General features: G+C 45.8%; 1 protein-coding gene across 4 annotated transcripts in view; it reads right to left on the bottom strand.

Moving 5' to 3' along the window:
- LOC139264342 (lysophospholipid acyltransferase 1-like) overlaps positions 1 to 22,348 on the bottom strand; it is a 192,602-nt gene that overhangs the window by 68,858 nt on the left and 101,396 nt on the right. For all 4 annotated transcript variants that reach the window (XM_070880628.1, XM_070880629.1, XM_070880631.1 and 1 more), the window contains 3 exons: positions 13,479 to 13,533; positions 8,923 to 9,106; positions 5,287 to 5,479 (listed from right to left, as the gene is read on the bottom strand). In XM_070880628.1, the coding sequence (XP_070736729.1) occupies positions 5,287 to 5,479; positions 8,923 to 9,106; positions 13,479 to 13,533 (432 nt within the window). The remainder of the gene's footprint in view (positions 1 to 5,286; positions 5,480 to 8,922; positions 9,107 to 13,478; positions 13,534 to 22,348) is intronic.

Raw genomic sequence — 22,348 nt, 5'->3', positions numbered from 1 at the left:
ACAAGTAACTATCAAAATTTGCAGTTGATACCAAACTGGGGAGTATAGGCTAATGCAGAGGAAGAATGCAGCATAATACAAGACATTAGAAAACTTGCAGACTGGGCAATTAAGTGGCAAACAAACTTTAACATAAAGGTGAGGTGATTCACTTTGGTGGAAAAGAAGAAACTGAACTGGGTAGAAGAGCAAAGGAATCGAGGGATACAGGTGAACAAGCTTCCCTCGGCCTCTCAATGAAGCCTTTGGCCTCCCATCTGCCAATCACAGCCGCTCTCTTCCCCCATTCCCTGTCGCGATCGCTAACCTCCTTCCCACCCCCAAGTCCCGTAGCCTCGATAATTTACCTTTGCCATTATGTTCTGTCTATAGTTTCCCCTTTCAGGCCCAATGCATTTTTATTGGGAAGACACTGAGGATACAAGCAATTCACCACTTCAATTATTCTGTCATTACAGACCAGCACATACTAAAATAGCTAGATGCAAAATGCAGTTTCATCTGGGATCCTGTCTTTATTTCCCCAGAAGATTCAAAAAAGGCTTTGTACACCCATTTTTTAATAAATACCATTACTGTTCACAGCTGCTCTTTATATATAAATTGCCCTTCTCTGGTTTGTAATCCCTTCTCTTATTGTTTCCCTGCTATTCAGAAATAAATTAAACAAGGAAGGAATGAAACATAGAAAATAGGTGCAGGAGTAGGCCATTCAGCCCTTCGAGCCTGCACCGCCATTCATTATGATCATGGCTGATTATGCAACTTCAGTACCCCATTCCTGCTTTCTCTCCATACCCCTTGATCCCTTTAGCAGTAAGGGCCACATCTAACTCCCTTTTGAATATATCGAACGAACTGGCCCCAACAACTTTCTGTGGTAGAGAATTCCACAGGTTCACAATTCTCTGAGTTAAGAAGTTTCTCCTCATCTCGGTCCTAAATGGCTTACCCCTTAACCTTAGACTGTGACCCTTGGTTCTGGAATAAAGAGGCAAAGACAGAGATGAAAGAAAGAAAAAAAGAAAGACAGAGACAAAAGAAAGACAGAAAGAAGGATGAGAGAAAGAGAAAGATGAAAAGAATGGGGAGAGAAAAACGAGAAAGAATGAGGGAGAAAAGGAAAGAAGGAGAAAAAAAGGTGAGAGAAAGTGAGAAACACAGAGGGAAAGATAAAGCGAAGCAGAGACGGATTATATTGAGACTGGCAAACACCGTTCTTTTTTGTAGCAACAAAGGCGAGACAGGAAATACCAAACTCAGTTTGATTCTGCACTGGAAAGTTTTTTGGAAGTGTTAAGCTTGTGCAGCACTCACACATGACACACAGAGGCAGGCAGACACATGGGTAGGCAGACAGACACACGCAGGCAGATAGACACAAACACACACACAGACAGACACACAGACAAAAGGTAGTTATAATTTACAATTTGTGTTGCCCAACTTGGGACCTCAACATTTTCTACTTTACAGCTTTGAACCACTGACAGGCAGCTCTCCAAAATTGTAAAGTGGAAGCAGGCTTTCAGAAGGACCTTGGCAATTCACTACCTTGTGCTTTGCAAACCTGCATCATCCTACTTTCCATTTTAACAGTACCTTATAATTCAAAACAAATAACGAGAGCAACGCTAGACTTCAGACTCTGCATCTCAAAAGATTTTGACTGCCAAATCATGTTTCACCACTGATTAGTGTCCAAAAAATTAAGCAAAGCTGTAATCTCAGCTACCAATTTCATCAATATATAATTTATACGAGTATCATCATCATCGGCGATCCCTCGATCGAGGATGACTTGCTTCCACTTGAGTTCACAGATGTTTCAATGAAGGACCCGATATTCCAGTCCTGAACTCCAATTGAAGGGGTGGAAGATGCATGTGTGTAGATTATTTTTAACGTGTGGTGACCGTTGCACATCAGCCACCATACAGGCCTAATAGAGCCAGGCCTTTATCCAGTGGCAAGGGTTAACCAGGACGACTGGAGACCTGCTCTTCTGCAGGGACCTAGTGCACACACATATGCAGTGTGGGCTTGCCCGAGCTGCCCCTGGGCCCTCGGCTCTTCTGGGCCCCGTATCCTCATTTGCCACACCTTCGCCACGATCTCTCGCCGCTCCTCTGCCACAAAACATTCACCACACCTCCGCCACGATCTCTCGCCGCTCCTCTGCCACAAAACACTCGCCACACCAAACATTCGCCGCACCTCCGCCACGATCACCCACTGAATCTGTCACGATCCCTCATTGCTCCTCCGCCTCAATCACTCGCCGCACCTCCGCCACGTCCTTCCCGCTCCTTTGCTTTATCAGGAGCGCCCCCCCCCCCCCCCCCCCCCCCCCACCACCGATGCTCTGCCCATGCTCCAAACAATGACCTGGGTCCTGATGACGTCACCCTGCCTCGAAGCCGTCGCACACTTGGAGCAGCTCGCACTGGAAGTTGTAGTGGCGCAGGTCGGTAAGTATAAGAGCTGGAGTGTAAGAGTTCTCCAGCTCTTTATATTAGCAGATCTCCTGTGGCATTACTCACAGTAAATCACAGGGTACCTAGTGTTATGTGGACAGGAGCATTGCATTAAACGAGAGCTCTCTTTAACCACCTTATCTCTTTAAAGCCCCAAGCCTAATTATAGTTAATGCGAAGCTAATGAAGAACTTTCTTCTTTTATAATACTTTAAATAAATGTTTAGGCATGATTTGTCAGTGTTTTATGCAAAGTATGATGGATTCAAAACTTGACATTAATTTGCAAACCTTCCATGGTGTCGCTCACAGTAAATCGGAGGATATGTTGTTTTATAATGACAGGCAATGTATTATTCTGCTGCTACGGGGCTTGTTCTTTTATGGCCCCACGGACTTATTGCTGTATAAGACCACATTCCGAGCTCAAATAGATTTTCTATTGCTGGAAAGGTTTTTTTCCTGAAGCCAGCAGGAAATGGCTGGTCAAAATGTGACCTGAAATCTGCATGTGTAACAACATGTAACACCTTAAGTATCAGGGACACATATCAAAACATTTGCAATATACTTAGATCTCCCATCATCAACACCATAGGCAGTCCCTCGAAACGAGGATGACTTGCTTCTATGCCAAAAAAGGATGAGTTCACAGTGTTTCAATGAAGGACCTAATATTCCAGGTCCTGAACTACATAGTGTAGGGTGGAAGTTGCACACCAGCCACCACTCGGGCTTGACAGAGCCAGGTCTTGGTCCAGTGGCAAGGATTAACCAAGACGATTGGAGACCTGCTCTGCTGCACGGGCCTAGTGTGCACACATATCGCAGTGTGGGCTGGCCCGTGCTGCCCGAGCCCACGCCTCTTATGGCCCCGAACACGTCCCTTTACAATCTCTCGCCGCTCCTTCGCCCCGACCTCACCGTTCCTGCTGTACCTGCCCACGCTCCAATCAGCGACCTGGATCTTGATGACATCCCTCTTCGCTGCCGTGGCCCTCCTGTTTAACCTTTGTCGCCTCCAGCCCAGGTCCAAGACCACCCCAACCTCTGTCGTCGAGCTACAGTACACGGACGACGCCTGCGTCTGAGCATATTCAGAGGCTGAACTTCAGGATATAGTCAGCGTATTTACTGAGGCATACGAAAGCATGGGCCTTACGCTAAACATCCATAAGACAAAGGTCCTCCACCAGCCTGTCCTCGCCGCATAGCACTGCCCCCCAGTCATCAAGATCTACGGCCCTGGACAATGTGGGCCATTTCCCGTATCTCAGGAGCCTCTTATCAACAAAAGCAGACATTGATAAGGAGATTCAACACCACCTCCAGTGCGTCAATGCAGCCTTCGGCCGCCTGAGGAGAAGTGTGTTCGAAGACCAGGCCCTCAAATCTGTCATCTGTCACCAAGCTCATGGTCTACAGGGCTGTAGTAATACCCGCCCTCCTGTATGGTTCAGCAGCATGGACCACGTACAGCAGACACCTCAAGTGACTGGAGAAATACCATCAACGATGCCGCCGCAAGATCCTACAAATCCCCTGGGAGGACAGACGTACCAACATTCGCGTCCTCGACCAGGCCAAATCCCCAGCATTGAAGCACTGACCACACCTGGGCAGGCCACGTTGTCCACATGCCAGACACGAGATTCCCAAAGCAAGCGCTCTATTCGGAACTCCTTCATGGCAAACGAGCCAAGGGTGGACAGGGAAATGTTACAATGACACCCTCAAAGCCTCCCTGACAAAGTGTGGCATCCTCACTGACACCTGGGAGTCCCTGGCCAAAGACCGCCCCGAGTGGAGGAAGTGCATCCGGGAGGGCGCTGAGCACCTCGAGTCTCATCGACGAGTGCATGCAGAAAACAAGCACAGGCAGCGAAAGGAACGCGCAGCAAATCTGTCCCATCCTCCCTTACCCTCAATGACTCTGTGTCTCACCTGTGGCAGGGACTGCGGCTCTCTCATATTGGACAGTTCAGCCACCTAAGGACTCATTCTAAGAGTGGAAGCAAGTCTTCTTCGATTGCGAGGGACTGCCTATGATGATGATGAGATTTCCTGTGATGTTGTTCATGGGTATTCTCTCAGCTGGCACATATTTGTGATGTTTAGCTGCTAACGTGACCTGTGCCTTTAAAACCACTGATCTAAACAAGCAATCGAAGCTAGACAGAAACTGCTGAGGGTAATCAAACGGCATTTGTAATTCCTTGTAAATTTCAGGCTCTAAGCATAACTGGCTTTTCTCTTTAAAAAAATTGTTTCACATCTGTAGCGAAGTGGGACATATGAGCGAGCGAGAGGGACAGAAAGACAGAAAGACAGAGACAGAGAAATATAACTAAAACTAAAAAGCAATATCTATCAAGGTTATTATTTCTTCTCAAATCTTCCTTGCCAAATTTATTACAAGCATTGGAAGGGTTTCTTGGGGAGGGGGGAATTGAACTGAGGAAACATTTTTAAACAATCCATCAGCATTTAAGGCTCTACCTACTGTCCCTTTACGAGTCAAATTCCAGAAAGCACAACTTTCCACCAAGGTTCATTTCAAACAGTTCACGGAAAACAGGAAGTATTTATGCAAATCCTTCAAGCCGTTGTCCTTCCCAATTTTCACCTGATCCATCAGCCATGAACTAAACTAAAAAGGTCAAATTTCCAAGTAAAATTAAAATTGTTTATTAAATCATTTAGTATTTTGATAACTTCTAAGTATAAATACTTTCCCTATTGCTTATTGATTTATGAAGTTTAATTGCAGAGTCAAGAAGCTTTAATTAATCGTAAAAAGTTACTCCACCTAAAGTCCAGGCAAAATAATATTTGGGTCTGGAGGCATGGACTGAGATGAAGAGGTAGCAGAGTCTCCAGAAGAAACAGGCTTCGCTTATAAACTTGTCATCCGCATTGTAGGAGATGGGAAAGTTCTTTGTAACTCCCGTAAACCAAATTAGACATACAAAGGTGATAACCGTTTTGTTTGCCACAGCTCTCTAGAAAAACAAAACAAACCCCACAAAATATATGATGTTTAGATATTTGTTAGCACTGCATCATCAGTATCAAAATATTCAGATTGTAGGGCAAGAGCCAAAAGCAAATTATAAAGCAATACATCAAAAGTTAAGCAGTTTTAAATCAACAGAAAACATATTCAAGTGGCAGAAACCGAGATTGAAAATGCCGAACATTTATTAATTTCATAACATATATACACACACACACACACACACACACACACAGATATACATATACCAACAATGTTTTTGATAATCCATTAAAATGTCAGGAATAAAAATAGTTCTGATGAAAGGTCATTGACCTGAAACATTAACTCTGTTCCTTCCTCCACAAGTGCTGTCTGACTTGCTGAGTATATCCAGCATTTTCTGCTTTTATTTAAAATTTTCATCATCTGCAGTATTTTGCTTTTGTATTAAAATGTCAGACTTAGTGAGCACATTAGAGGCGGATAAGTCGAGGTGAAAAGTTATTAATGATAGTGATGTTGGAATTTAAGATTATGGCATCATGTGCTTGGTAACACATTAATATGATTCCCTTTCCCAACAAAATACAAAGTATAGCTATGCTTTAAATGTTAAACATTTGTTGACTGAATTTACAGGCTTCTAAATGCGACAAAATACTTCTGCAACAGGAAAGAGGTGTCAGGTTTTTAACTCAGGGCCTTATAGGTCAAAAAAAGCAATAACATTACTATAACATTAGAGGGTCACTCTAATGTTAGTGTACTCAGGACCTTTATCTAATTGATTCAACTATAATGGATTTGTCACACAGTCTGCATCATTCCAATTTTAGTATATGTGAAGTTAAAAATGTTTCATAAAAATCATTTTACAAGTTTTAAACAAGGCTAAACTTCCAAGATAGTTGAACTGCAGCTTTCGCTCCTTTATTTCTCCTTTTTATTTCAAACAGTTCCTAGTGTCATGAAATTATTTTTATTTCATACATGTAAGTTCTTCAACACCATGATGAACTGAATAATATCCTTTTGTACAGCAAAATGATAATCTCAATTGGTTGAGAATCACACAATGATTTATCAAGCACACTTTTATGCAGAGCCATTTCCACACACTATTCTTTTAAAACAAAGGTCTGCACAGCTGGAGAAAGGTTCCAGAATACCTGACAATGATCTGATCAAATTCTGCACTCATCATTAAAAAGGCATGCACATTGTGAAATTCAAACTCAGTTTTTTGCACCATTAAGTATCCCAACATTTAAAAGGAGACTGGATAGTGAAGGGTGTTGGTGCACTGTTCTTTCACCTATAAGATCTGAGCTGGAATCCAACCAAGACTAATGAAAGTTGCTCACTCTGCAAGCTTCAACGTTCCTCTCAGCCCGAGCATAGCACAAAGCTGCCATTTTGTGCTGACTTGTGGGCAATCTTATACCCATGACCAGGAGGATGGTTGACGCTGAAAATGCACCAGTTTTACTGATTCAATATGAAAGGGGTGCTCTTCTTGGGTTAGGGTTAAGATACGCTCCTGGAGCAGAGTACAGGTATTAAGGCAGAGGACAGGGAGGCTTCACCCTGCACCTGGCTTGCGCTATACTCGACCTGAGTGTTCAACATTCACACAAGGAACAAAACATAGAAAGTGTTCTATTTTTACGCAGTGAGTTGTTATGATGTGGAATGCTGTATCAGATAGAGTGGTGGAATCAGATTCAAATGGCAATTTTCAAAGAGCAATTGAATAAATAAGAAAGAAATAAAGACTTGTATTTATATAGCACCTTTCATGACCACCAGAAATCTCAAAGTGCTTTACAGACAATGAAGTACTTTTTGGAGTGTAGTCACTGTTGTTAAGTGGGAAACGCGGCAGCCAATTTGCACACACCAAGCTTCCACAAGCAGCAATATGATAATGATCAGATAATCTGATTTTGTCAAGTTGATTGAGGGATAAATATTGGCCAGGACACCGGGGATAATTTCCCTGCTCCTCTTCGAAACAGTGCCATGGGATCTTTTACATCCACCTGAGAAGACGGGGCCTCAGTTTAACGTCTCAACCGAAAAACAGCACCTCCGACAGTGCAGCGCTCCCTCAGCACTGCACTGGAGTGTCAGCCGAAATTTATGTGCTCAAGTCCTTGGAGTGGGACTTGAACCCACAACCTTCTGACTCAGGAGGCGAGTTTGCTACCAAAAGAGCCTCAGCTGACACAAATTTTGAAAAGAAAAAATATACAGGGCTATGGGGAAAGAGCAGGGAGTGGGGCTAATTGGAAAACTCTTTCAAAGAGCTGGCACAGGTACAATGGGCCAAATGGCCTCCTTCTGTACTGTATCAGTCTATGATTCCCCATCACCAATATTCCTCATACTGATCAGGACAAAACTTTTGATAAACCAAAACAAAGCCTGTTCTGTTTTTAATTCAGCACAGGCTGTCTGCAATCCTTCCAGTGTCACATGACAATACAATTGTAGTATGAAGTCGGCTGCATTGATGGGACCACAGCGAGACCACATGGAGTTAGATAATGGCCCCGAATTTCCTCAGACTTTCTGCTGTCGTAACTTTGCCTGAAGTGCAGCACACAGTCTGTTTACGGGCTAAGCGGGGTTTCCACCCCACTTCCAATGAGGTTGCAGTGGACAGCGGCAGATATCTGAAAAAATTCCACACCAATTGTAAAAATCCGAACGGTAGTTTTTAAAAATATGTCGCAGTGGTACATATGGACGATTAAACATTTTGATTTTGATACATATCCACCACGAGCTGCTGCAAGTGACTGACTGATGGCAGCATTCAAGAGAACTGGTCACTTATGAAATATTAAGAGATAAAAAGAATCGTAAATGCTGGAAATCGCATAACTTTTGATGAAGGGCCATTAATCTGTCTTCCTTATTCAAATGCTGACCAAGCTGCTGTGTATTCCTAGGATGTTCTGGGTTCATGGAATGTATACAGAAAACCAAAGCTGAACATTCAATCTCCCTTAGTATAAATATGTAAATATTGGTGGGTCTGTCTGTGTAGGTTCACCAGGGATGTTATCGTTGGGGAATGCAATATCGAATATCGAGCAGTAAGCCTCAACTTCAGATGAGCATCTCCTACTGCAGCAGTAGTGGCCTGTCTAAGTGCAATATGAATTAGGGGCAGCGTTAGGGGAATGCGCTCGAAGAACTGGATTGAGACTGCTCAAACTTATTTTGCATGGGACCCTCACGCCCTGCAGCAAGAGCAGACTTTCATCCCATTAGTCGAGGTTGAATGTGAACCCAGATCCCAGAGGTGAACGTCCAGTGTCTAACCCATTGCACCACCCAGTTCTCCAACACCCACTTTTCAATTTGGTTACAATTTTGCTTCTTTACAGGCAATCTCAACAAGACACCTGGAATAGAATTATTGTCATGTATACATACCAACGGTGAAGGATCAGGGAACTTGTGATAGCCCCTTTGCTTCCAATGTTCTTCTATTAGCTTTACGTTTATATGGTTTCCTTCAATAAAAGCAATATAGTCCTTGTAACTGCTGGTAGGCCCAGCCAAAATACCTAGAAAGTTCAGGTGATAGCTGCAATACTCCAGTAAAGTAGGCCTTACACTATAAATATAAAAAATGGGAAAACATCACAATAAGTGCAATACAGCGGACAATCATATTTACAAGGGAGAATGAAATAGCTATACACATATTCAGACCTGGTCTTGCATTCCATTACCATCCCATGTTGCCTTGCATATTGTCCCTTTTGTCATTTAATCACTCCTGGCTTCCACCCCATCACAGGCCTCTCCCACCCCCGCACCCCCCCCCCCCCCATCACAGACCTCTCCTCCCCCCCGACCGCTCCCCTACCACCTCCTCATCACAGACCTCTCCTTCCCCCTCCCCCGCTCCCCTACCACCCCCTCATCACAGACCTCTCCTTCCCCCCACCCCCGAATCACAGACCTCTCCTTCCCCGCTCCCGCCACCCCCCTACCACAGACCTCTCCTTCCCCCCCGCTCCCCCCCCCCCCCAACACAGACCTCTCCTCCCCCCCCCCACTCCCCACCCCCCCTCTCATCACAGACCTCTCCTCCCCCCCGCTCCCCACCCCCCCATCACAGACCTCTCCTCTCCCCTGCCCCCCATCACAGACCTCTCCTCCCCCCCCCACACCCCCCCCATCGCAGACCTCTTCTCCCCCCGCCACCCCCCCATCGCAGATCTCTCCTCCTCCCCCCGCCTCCCCACCACCCCCCATCACAGACCTCTCCTTCACCCCCCCCGGCCCCCGACCCCCCCCATCACAGACCTTGCCTACCCCCCACCAATCACAGACCTCACCCCCGCCAACCCCCACCCCGCCCCGTCTCCTTTTCCCCAGCTCTGCACTTGCTTAAAAACTGTTCAATCTCTAACTTCTCCCAGTTCTAATGAAAAGTCATCAACCTGTTTCTCTCCCCGCAGGTGCTGCCTGACCTGTGTATTTTCAGCGTATTCTGTTTTAATTTATGATAGCTTTTTTCTCTTCCCAGTAGTGACTTCAGCGGACAACCAGGGGCCAGGTGATCCTCCACCGAGGAGCAGGGGTTGGAAAAGGGAGGGAAAGAGGAGGAAGAAAGAAAAAATATCAAGTAGTGAGTCAACCCAGTATTTGGAATACCTCGCAGCAGGTATAATTATATAATTGGCAAAAGTCCAAGGGCAGACAGTGACATCTCCCTCACTCAGGCATGGAGAAAAAAAAAGACAGAAGTAACAAAGTGAGTAAGGAAAGAGTGAAGAATGTAACAATAAAAAATATGATGCCAGTCACTCCAAGGTGGGAGAAAATAATCTTGCAAAATGTGGGTGGGTGGGGGGGGGGGGGGTAAACCAAGAATGCACACGCAGAATCAAAAACAGGCCAAATCTCACACACCTACAGTGGCTGCACTGGCAGAGCTCTGTTGACAGGTTCCTCGGCTGCCCCATCAAAAAATGTAGCATGGCAGGGGAAATAAAAGAAAAAAGACGAGAGAGAGAGAAAATATGAATGGACATTTATTTAATTTCCCTCTTTCCCATCCCACAATCTCAGACATTTCCCAACTGCAAAGGCATGCAGCCCATTTTATCAACGTCACTCTTTAAGACAACCACAAAAGTTTGTAAGGTTCATTCAGGGGAATGGATTCTCTTATATTCCTTTCAGTGTTGGAGGTAGGGAGCTGGAAGAGGAGAAGAAAAGGAAAGCAACTAGTCTGCACTAAGCATCCTACATGGGACAGCCAAATGCGATAACGCATTGGCCGGAATCTTCCCGGCACTGCGAGTGAGAGTTTGGAGGCCGTGATTGACAGCGGGGCGAAAGTCTAATCTGAACCCACCTCCGTGTGAATTGCCCAAGTGCAGGCTCTGCCTGTGGTTTGCAGACCTGGCACTAAGCGGCGTGTCAGGCAATTGAGATAGTTAAGAAGCTGTCTAAAGCTATTTGGGCAGCAATTTACTCGGTCCTAACCATTTTACCAAGTTTTTAACGAGGTTCCCGCCCTTATGGGATCACGTCAGGCAAGTATGTCAGGTTCTCAACAACTCTGGATTGGCTTGACTAGTTGACAGCTGCAGACATGGTATAAAAGCTACCATTTCACAGCTGTTCAATTTCCAATCTTAGAAGCTGAAGCCTTCAGGATTTGTGTTGTGGAGTATTAAAAATATAACACTCGACACCTAAAGGTCTTTTATAGAGAAAAGAGTTGTTTATTAAAACCTGATTAATCAAGGGAGACCCGGCCTCGTCAGTACCGTTACTGAGTGCTCTCAGTGCTGATCTCACAGGACAGGCTGTGTAATTACATTTTTAAACAGTTGAGATATAGTCAAAATGGTGGAACTACGTGGGGAAGTGTTCCATTGGTTAATACAGGTTACAGCAATTTCATTGGGTAGTACAGTTACATGAATTTTATTGGTTACAGTAATTTCTAATGATTCCATTGGTACATTCAGTTCTGGTGACTGTTGCTAGGGAAAAGCCCCTGCAGGTTATGTGTTACATTTCTGGGAACGTCTTCCCAGACTAATTCTCAGATTAATGTCCTTGGCAGACATATGGCTACCCTCTGCTTAAAAGAGGCATTGTCCCTGTGTCTGGAACATCTTGGCCTCCTCTCATTATTTCTGTGAGCTGTCTACATAAATCCTGTGGGTGTTCTTATCTCCGAAGAGAATTTCTCTGACCTTCTATGTTCTGCCTAATTCCTGGGATGTGGGATTCAGCTATTCTAGCATTAACGCATTTAAACTTTTCTTTCAGTCTTTCTTACTTTATATTTTAATTACACCGAATTACTTTACCCCTAATTAAGGTTTTCGCTCTTACAATTTGGAATACACTTTTCAGCTTGATGGAGGTGTGAAGTGTTTGCAGTGAACACTCTATCCAGTGTCACTTCCTTGGAGCAACTTCTCTCACCACTGACAGATCACTTCTGTCATCTCAACTTCATCTGCCATCTATTCCATTAGCATCGGTGCCCTTGAAGAAATCTCACCTTGGTCCTCAGAATCTATCACGATCAGCCCCAACACCAACATCACCAGGCAACAACACCACCAACCTTCTCCGCAAGCACCTGATGCTGCACAGGACACAGGGCATCAGCACCCGACCACATTGCTGCCCAAGACGCCAGGGATGGCCTCACCATGGCTAGATTTACTTCACTTGACGCTGTACACTCTGGCTGTCACATGATACACCAGGTTGGCACCACCCCACACCAGCACCGTAAAGCATCTCTACAATGTCCAAGCCATTCCTTTCACACACATGACCATGCGGAAGGGGGGAGGGGAGAGGGTACTGTTATGTCTCACCATTCACTGCAACTCACCAAGCCACTTCCAAAGGTGCTCACAGTTCTGTCAGTGCATAGTGTTGAAAATAAAGATTTCAATGTTTGACAACACATTAGCAGAAACTTTACATCAGCATTGGCGATAACACCCAAGTGCCTACCCTTGTGTGTTGTTAGTGGATATAATTGGACAAGGATGAGGGTGGGTGTGAGGGGTTGCTAATGAGATGGGGATGTGACAATGTAGATAGAGTGAGAGGGATGTGTGGAAGTGAAAGGTAAGTTGGTGTGAGTAAGGGTGTGCAGGAATAGGGTAGGGAAGGCAGAGTGATGGGGATGTGATGAGTGGCACAGCAGGGTGCGGTTGAGTGTGGCTTTGCAATAACATTTTGTGATGCACTGAGATCATTGAAAGGTTTGCGCCACTGTAGCCAGATCCTCCTGACGACCTCCCTGCTAGTCTCCTCCTGTACAATGGGCAACCAGGTTGTGTTGGTGTCCTGGGGAGGTCTCTTCCACAATTGGAATAAAAGAGAATTTCCCTGATTGCTGTGACTCCCTCCATAAGCATCTGGAGAGAGTGATGGAAGAGCCTGGGTGCAGCCGAGCACCTTTATGCAATGCTCATCAGTGTTTGCAGCATCTCAATTCTACATAACACTGATAGCACAACTGTCAAAATGTATGTGGGGGGGCATGGTCCCTTTAAGGAAATCGGACCCGCTTCCTTTTAATTGGTCGGGAACCTCGCAGGGCGGGCTTAACAAGCCCCAGCCACGTAAAATCACTTGCACAGAGGCAGGTGAAGAAGGGAACGAGATTCCAGCACGCGGTCGAAGTCCCCTGCCTCGCTCCCGACCCAGTATGAAAAATCGAGGCCATTGTGTACAATCCATGTCCTATCATTTCCTTTGTAAAATACATTTGGAGATGTGTGTGTGTGTCTCTCTCCAAACGCTTAATTGCATTTTCTAAGTATATGGAGAGCCCCATAGACTGCCCCCAACTCTAAAATGGAATCGTTTGATGATTAAATAATTAACTAAGAAAAGGATAATAATTACGATGGATTAAGTTGGAAGTAACCATCTCTTAAATCTGATAATATATAGAGGACAAGTCAATTACAGGCTCCTTATCCTACCTAACAGCAAGACGGCGTTGTTCAGTCGTAAGTTCTTCATCTTTACGTCCCAGCCCTATTGAAAATTAGAAAAAAAAAAATCAGTGAAAAACATGTTAGTCAGCATCGTTAAAACTAGTCTGGTAGTACATTCATCCACACACTCCAATAACACTTGGTTTGTGCCCCATTAACAGTGATGCACTCGTATAAGTTTCAGAAATGATAGTCAACAGTTGAAGCCAATAAAAGTTGCAAATACAGACACCAACCACCGCTCCCCACCCCACCCCCACCCACACACACACACACACACACATCTTCCCCTAACAATGGAGTATATTCACTGGTTCGCTGTGCTAATTCACTGCCAAATGAACTTATGCCTGCCTAGCAGACCAAGGTGTGTTGGGCCCTGCAACATGGCAAGTCATTTAGAATTAAAAAAGCATTTGAATTAGAATTGTACTGAAACAGTCTGATAAACAGCTCTTGCACATAAATAATGGTCTTGCGGAGCACCAGTGCTCGAAACTACCAGCTTCACAGCCCAAATGTATCACTGCCTGGAGTTAAACTGTTTAAAATAAAACATTCCCTAAAAGATTAGTGTGGCAGCTTCCTTTAAGAATTTAAAACTTAAACTTGAAATGGGCAGTTGTTTTTACTGCAATTCTGGCTGCTGATCTGTTTGTGTATCAAGAAGTTAACAAGATCTGAGCACTGATTTCAGTTATTTTTCCGAAAACATTGAAGAGAAAAAAAACTCAAGACAGAAAGTGAAAAAGTGCGCAAGCAAAAAGTGAAGAATGTAAGAATAAAAAATATGAAGACTAGGCTACTGTGACAGAACACCAGCAACTCTCCACACAAGGAGTTCCCAATCTCAGCCAGTCCGTCCAAGAAGGAAACTGTTGTGTATGGAGAAAGAGTCAGACTGAACACTGAGCTCAAAGTAAAGTGTGACCTTAGTCTTTTATTGCAGGTCTCCAGAGTGCCTCTCCAACTTGTGAAGCCTCCTTAAATACCTGTGCTCCCAAGGGATTATGTGATTCCTTGGGACTACAGGGGATGAGCCCTCTGGTGGCTGTAGAGAGTAAATACAAGTCCACATATATAACAACACCCACCCCGCTCCCCGCCCGCCCCCGAAAATGTCAATAGTGTAACTATTTTAAAGTGAGTCGATCTGGGGCCCTTCTTCCTGGTTGATCGTCTCGGTGTGAAAGCTGGTGTTGTTGAATCATTTGTTGGGCCCTCGCTGGGCTACTGTGCAGCTGGCCTTGCTGGGCTGCCTGGTGTGTTGGGCCCTGCAGGGCTGCTGTGGATGATGGGTTCGGCTTCGTGGTCAACCGTGATGCCGGTTGCCACAAGTGTGTATGTTGGGGTATCAAAAAAGGTAGGGTCCAAGGTAGTTTGCTCAGGATAGTACGTGAATCTGAGTTTGATTTGGTCCAAGTATTTCCAGTGAATGAGTCCATTTGAAAGTTTGACCCGAAACACCCTGCTCCCCTCTTTGGCCACGACAGTGCCGGGAAGCCACTTGGGACCTTGTCCATAATTTAATACAAATACAGGATCATTGATTTCAATCTCACGTGACACATTTGCGCTATCATGGTATGCACTTTGTTGAAGCCGCCTGCTCTCTACCTGTTCCTCTAGATCAGGGTGAACTAACGAGAGCCTCATCTTAAGTGCTCTTTTCATGAGCAGTTCAGCAGGTGGGATCCCAGTGAGTATAGTCTCGTGCCGTAGCTAAGCAGGACTCGGGATAGGCGAGTCTGCAGTGAGCCTTCAGTTACCCTCTTCAAGCCTTGCTTGATGGTTTGCACTGCTCTCTCTGCCTGACCATTGGACGCAGGTTTAAATGGGGCAGATGTGACATGTTTGATCCCGTTATGGGTCATGAATTCTTTGAACTCAGCACTGGTAAAACATGGCCCGTTGTCGCTCACCAGGACATCGGGTACGCCGTGAGTGGCAAACATGGCCCGCAGACTTTCAGTAGTGGCAGCGGATATGCTAGCCGACATTATCTCACATTCAATCCACTTGGAGTACGTGTCTACAACCACAAGGGACATTTTACCCAAGAATGGGCCTGCATAGTCGACATGTACCCTAGATCACGGTTTGGAGGGCCAAGACCATAAACTTAGTGGCACCTCCCTGGGTGCATTGCTTAACTGCGAGAATTTATTACATCTGTGAACACAGGACTCCAAGTCCGCATCGATACCGGGCCACCACACGTGGGATCTGGCTACCGCTTTCATCATTATGATGCCTGGGTGGGTACTGTGGAGGTCATTGATGAAGGTGTCTCTGCCCTTCTTGGGGACCACTACTCGATTGCCCCACAGAAGGCAGTCTCTGCCTGTATAGACATTTCATCTTTGCGCTGCTGGAATGGCTTTATCTCTTCCTGCATTTCCACTGGGACACTGGACCAGCTCCCATGAAGCACACAGCTTTTGACTACAGATAATAAGGGGTCCTGGCTTGTCCAGGTTTTGATCTGCCGGGCAGTGACGGGTGATTGCTCACTCTCAAATGCTTCCATGACCATGGCTAGATCTGCGGGCTGCGCCATTTCCACCACCATGGTGGGCAATAGCAACCTACTGAGAGCATCGGCGCAGTTTTCTGTGCCTGGCTTGTGGCGGATGGCATAGTTGTATGCGGACGTGAGCGCCCATCTCTGGATGCGGGCCGATGCATTGGTATTTATCCCTTTACTCTCGGAAAACAGGGATAGAAGTGACTTATGGTCAGTTTCCAATTCGAATTTTAGTCCAAACATGTATTGATGCATTTTTTTTTACCCCATAGACACACGCTAACGCTTCTTTTTCAATCATGCTGTAGGCTCTCAGCCTTCGACAGACTCCTGGATGCATAAGAAACCGGTTGCAATTTCCCGAAATCATTAGCTTGTTGAAATACACACCCGACGCCATATGACGATGCATCACATGCTAGTACTAAATGCTTACATGGATCATACAACACAAGCAATTTGTTTGAGCATAGCAATTTTCTCGCTTTTACAAAGGCATTTTCTTGGCCTTTGCCCCAAACCCATTCGCCCCCTTTTCGTAGTAAGACATGTAGTGGTTCTAGCAGTGTGCTGAGACCCAGTAAGAAGTTACCAAAGTAGTTCAAGAGTCTTAGAAATGACCGCAGCTCCGCCACGTTCTGTGGCCTCGGTGCATTCTCGATTGCCTCTGTCATCGCGTTAGTGGGCCTGATGCCGTCTGCCGCAATCCTCCTTCCCAACAACTCCACTTCAGGCGCCAGGAAAACGCACTTCGAGCGTTTTATCCTGAACCCCACACGGTTGAGTCGACTAAGAACCTCCTCCAGGTTGTGCAGGTGCTCGACTGTGTTCCGACCTGTGACCAAGATGTTGTCCTGGAAGACCACGTTGTGTGGGACCGATTCAGTAAACTTTCCATGTTCTTCTGGAATATCGCCACTGCTGATCGGATTCCAAATGGGCATCTGTAATAAACAAAAAGAACTTTGTGCGTGTTAATGCAGGTGAGGCCCTTCGATGATTCCTCCAGTTCCTGTGTCATGTAGGCTGAAGTCAGATCCAGCTTCGTGAATGTCTTTCCTCCCACCAGCGTTGCAAAGTGGTCGTCGGCCTTTGGTAGTGGGTATTGGTCCTGCAGGGAGAAACGATTGATAGTTACTTTGTAATCGCCACAGATTCTGACGGTGCCATCTCCCTTGAGGACTAGGACAACAGGACTGGCCCACTCGCTGAACTCGATCGGTGAAATGATGCCCTCTCTTTGCAGCCGGTCTAGCTCGATCTCTACCCTCTCTCTCATCATGTACGGTACTGCTCTCGCCTTGTGATGGATGGGTCGCACCCCCGGAATTAGATGGATCTGCACTTTTGCTCCTTGGAATTTCCCGATGCCTGGTTCGAACAGCGAAGGAAATTTGTTTAAGACCTGGGCACACGAAATGTCGTCAGCGGGCGATAGCGCTCGGACATCATGCCAGTTCCAGCATATCTTTCCAGCGAGCTTCTACCGAGCAGCGTGGAACCATCGACGGTACCACCCAGAGTGGTAGTTTGTGCACCGCTCCATCGTAGGAGACCTTCACAGTAGCACTGCCGATTACAGGAATCAGTTCTTTCGTGTAAGTTCTTAGTTTCATGCGAACTGGAGTTAAGATAGCCTTGAGACCTTGTTGCACCACAACCTTTCGAAAGTCTTTTTGCCCATGATGGACTGGCCCGCGCCCGTGTTCAGCTCCATTGACACCGGGAGTCCATTTAGTTCAACATTCAGCATTATCGGGGGACAATTCATGGTGAATGTGTGCACCCCATGTACCTCTGCCTCCTCCATCTGAGGCTCTGGTTCGTCGTGATTCTCCATGGGTCTGTCCTCCTCTGCAACATGGTGGTTTTCAGATTTAACAGGTTTTGCAGCTTGCCTGCACACTCGTTGGAGGTGTCCCATTGTTCCACGGCCCTTGCAAACCTACTATTTGAATCGGCATGAATGGAAATGATGATCACCCCAGCAGTCCCAACAAGGTGTTAATGGCCTTGCATTCATTACCTTTGATGGTGGACTCGGTCATCTGTGGACGTGCAGCTGCATGTATGTGTGACCTGCCCTGTACATTATGATTCGAAAACAACATCACTTTGTTCATAATACTTGTAGCAACATTTGTGTGCTGAGAGATTTGCTTCGTATTTTCACTGGTGGCAATAAACGCCTGGGCTATCGCTATGGCCTTACTCAAGGTTGGGGTCTCTACAGTCAAAAGTTTGCGAAGTATGGTTTCGTGGCCAATGCCAAGTATGAAAAACTCTGAGCATCTGCTCCAAATGTCCTTCCAATTCACAATGTCCTGCAAAGCGTCTTAGCTCAGCAACATAACTCGCCACTTCCTGGCCTTCAGACCTTTTGTAGGTGTAGAACCAGTACGTCACCTTCGGGTTGAAATGCTCTCGGACCAGTGTGTACAAATCGTCGTACGATTTCTCCGTGGGTTTCGCTGGAGTGAGCAGATTCTTCATGAGGCCATACGTTGGTGCCCCACAGACGGTGAGGAGGATCGCCCTTCGTTTGGCAGCGCTCTCTTCCTCATCTAGCTCGTTGGCCACGAAGTATTGATCGAGTCGCTCCACAAAAGTTTCCCAATCATCTCCCTCCAAGAATTTCTCCAGGATGCTCACTGTTCTCTGCATCTTTGGGTTCGCTATCTGTATCTCGTTGCCAGTTGTTGTGTATGGAAAAAGAGTCAGACTGAACACTGTGAGCTCAAAGTAAAGTGTGACCGTAGTCTTTTATTGCAGGTCTCCAGAGTGCCTCTCCAACCTGTGAAGCCTCCTTAAATACTTGTGCTCCCAAGGGATTATGGGATCCCTTGGGACTCCAGGGGATGAGCCCTCTGGTGGCTGTACAGAGTAAATACAAATCCACATCAACAGAAATCATCTCTTAAAATGTGGGTAGGGGGTAAACAAAGAATCAGAAAAAGGGTGGGGGAAAGTAGCACAAGTAAATATGGCCTAAGTTTACGAAGCTCCAATTTTTTTAATGCTCTCTGAAGCACTACCAACAACTCACCTTTAACACCTTCACCATGGTCCTTCAGCAATACCCCTGCCCTGACCTCATTATCTCCTGCGACCTCAATTGGAAGTTTCATATTTCCATTCCCAAAGCTGCCTTAAAAAAAAGTTTCCTCTTTTGCCCCAATACGAGCTCTCTGCAATTCTCCATACTCTATTAAACACCAGCCTGGCCTAGACTTGAATACGGTTCTAAATTTAAACAGGCTCTAACTCCTGCTGCACACCTGGAAGGAGAGAGAAATAAGAACCGCACCCCGCACCCGCACCCACCCCCCCACCACCACCTCCCCCACCCAACAGGCAATGCTTTCTCACCTCCAGCCTCCTCGCCTTCTCTCTCTCTTATTGATAATATACCATTGGTCAGCATTCATCATCAAGTTCCATTCCTGTTCCTTCGAGGTTCCCTGCTGCAAGTTACTCCTCTTCCAAGTCATTAGTGTATTAATAGAAAAATCATCACATTGTCCCACTCTCGAACTCATTCTGCACCAGGCCCTCAAAACTGTGGAGCTTCCGAATTACTTCACCCATAACCTTCAAGTTTATAAAATGAAAATTGACACTTGCTCACTACTTCCTGATTTACTTAATCTTTTAGCCTTTTAAAATCTTCAATTCAGACCGTCACCCTTCGACTTCGTCCCTCAATGAAAATAAAAATTACACAGAATTTATTGCACATAAACAGGCTATTCCGCCAACTGGATGATGCCGGTGTTTATGCTCCACATGAGCCTGCTGCCACCTTACTTCATCTCATCAGATCAGCATATCCTTCAATTACTTTCTCCTAGCTTTCCCTTAAATGCATCTATGCTTCTCGCCTCAAATACTCCATGTGGTCGCGGAGTTTCACGTTCTCACCACTCTCTGGGTAAAGAAGTCTTTCCTGAATTCCCTATTGGATTTATGAGTGACTACTTTATATTTATGGCCCCTAGTTTTGGATTCCCCACAAGTGGAAACTTCTTCCCGATGTCCATGTCTTGTGGCAGTAAACAGAAGGGGCATAATGCAGGAACATCATAGAAATAAGAGGGGATCGTTTTCCCCACAGCCATTACTTTGCTTTCTGACTTCATGAGCTTTGACCCAATTTGAACTTTAAGCCATGCTCCTACTCTGCTTCAACGCATAAAGCAATGGCAGCCTGTAATTCAAGTTACACCAGTTTCACAGCATTTCTCAAAAGATGAAAAAAGTCCTCATTTAAAAAATTAAACCTTTGTGATTCATAATGCATGCACACAGAGTGGAGTATTTCAAACGTTAAATCGCTAAGTTTAGAAACTCCAAAAAGCCCTCAAGTCAAAAATCAATGACAAACGACTCGTGGTTCTTCTGCTGTACACAGACGCACATTGAAGTCCATACAACGAACAAATAAATAATCTTCTCCCCAAATCTCCACATTTTTCTGTAAGAATTGATTTTACAACAAAAAAGTGGCAAAAAATTAATTTTCTACTTCAATAGCATTAACGACAACTCTAGTTAGCCAACAATAAAATACTGAACTCATAAAATCTGACTGGGGGGGATCTGTTGCTAGGAACCGCATCACCAGAACACAGGCCATGTGAATATCGACATGAGCCAGTGAACTCTGTCCACTCACACACTGTTACACACCCCTTACTGTCTGGCAGCTCTGATCAAAAATTTACATTTAAAAGCATTCCTCTCTTATATTTATCTTTTAGTTTACCAACTGACATCTTGTATTATAATTTTTTAAAATCTAATTTAAAATCCTCATCCTCAAGTTCAAATCCCTCCATGACCTCACCACTCCCTATCTCTTTAACCTCCTCCAGCCCTACAACCCTCAGAGATCTCTGCACTCCTCCAATTCTGGCCTCTTGCGCATCCACGATTTTCATCATTCACCATTGGTGCCCATCAGCTGCCTTGGCCCCAGTTCTTTGACCAAGCTTTTGGTCACCTGTCCGAATATCATCTTTTGTGGCTTGATGTCAAATCTTGTTTGATAAATCGCTCCTGTGAAGCACCTTGGGACATTTTTACTGTGTTAAATGCGCAAAATAAATGCAAGTTATTGTTGTATGTACAGCCTCAGCCACCATCCTCTGTGTGTACACAGTATGTACCTCTCCAGTCCGGCACCTTTGGGATCTGACCAGTGCCGGAACAGAGATTTTCTGAACCACAGAAGGTCTCGCTTACTGGTACCGGTGGAGAGCGCCCAGGCTCCTGTATGTGTGAGTGCGTGCCACAGCAGCCTGTGCACGGCTCCCCCAGCACCCGCGCACGTACTCACTGACTGACAGATACTCCCAGCCGATCACCAAACACACTGACTGATCAGCCATTGCAGCCGATCGAAACTTTAAAAAATATATAAATGCTCCTCTCCCACAGACCCAACTAATGCCGAACCACGGATGTTTCCGGATGAAAGAACCACGGACGAGAGAGGTACAACTTGTAGTATTATTCTGCACCGAAATGGCTGAATGTTGAAAGCAGTGAACCTAACTTCAATGCCAATAAAATATTATAGCTGCATTCCTCACAGCACTCCCAAAGGCCACAACAGTGCATCATAATCATCATCATAGGCAATCCCTCGAAACGAGAATGACTTGCTTCCGCGCCGAAAAGAGGTGAGTTCACAGGTGTTTGAATGAAGGCCCTGATATTCTGGATCCCAAACTACATCTTGAAGGGTGGAAGATGCCTGTGCGTAATTTTTTTATTTAAAGTGTGGTGGCCGTTGCACCCCAGCCACCACACGGGCTTGACAGAGCCAGGTCTTGGTCCATTGGCAAGGATTAACCAAGACGACTGGAGACCAGCTCTGCTGCACGGACCGAGTGCGCGCACGTATCACAGTGTAGGCTGGCCCGTGCTGCCCCTGGGCCCTCGCCTCTTCTGGGCCCCAATCACATCCCTCTACGTACTCTTGCTGCTCCTTCGTCCTGACCTCGCCGCACCTGCTGTACCTGCCTGCACTGCAATCAGCCGTCGCCCTCCTGCAGCAGCATGCGCTGCTCCCTGCAGTGGTATGCCGCCGCACGCGGCTACCTCTAATGACCCCGGCCTGCTGATGGTCTTGCAGGTCAGGACCGTGCCAATTTCCAGGCCAGGCCGCCGCACGCTGCTCCCTCTAATGTTGCAATAAACAGTGCAATTTGCTGCTGTTTAGCATTTGCAGTTTGTGGGCAGTTAAGTGCTGACATTATATCAGTCGGCGGGGGAAGAAGAAAGAAGGAGATGAATGAAAGAATTCCCACAACATCTAGGAATG

Source organism: Pristiophorus japonicus, chromosome 5 (assembly GCF_044704955.1).
Source record: "Pristiophorus japonicus isolate sPriJap1 chromosome 5, sPriJap1.hap1, whole genome shotgun sequence".
Classification (NCBI taxonomy): Eukaryota; Metazoa; Chordata; class Chondrichthyes; family Pristiophoridae; genus Pristiophorus; species Pristiophorus japonicus.
The sequence above is the reverse complement of the archived record's forward strand: the minus strand, read 5'-3'. Positions and strand labels throughout refer to the sequence as shown.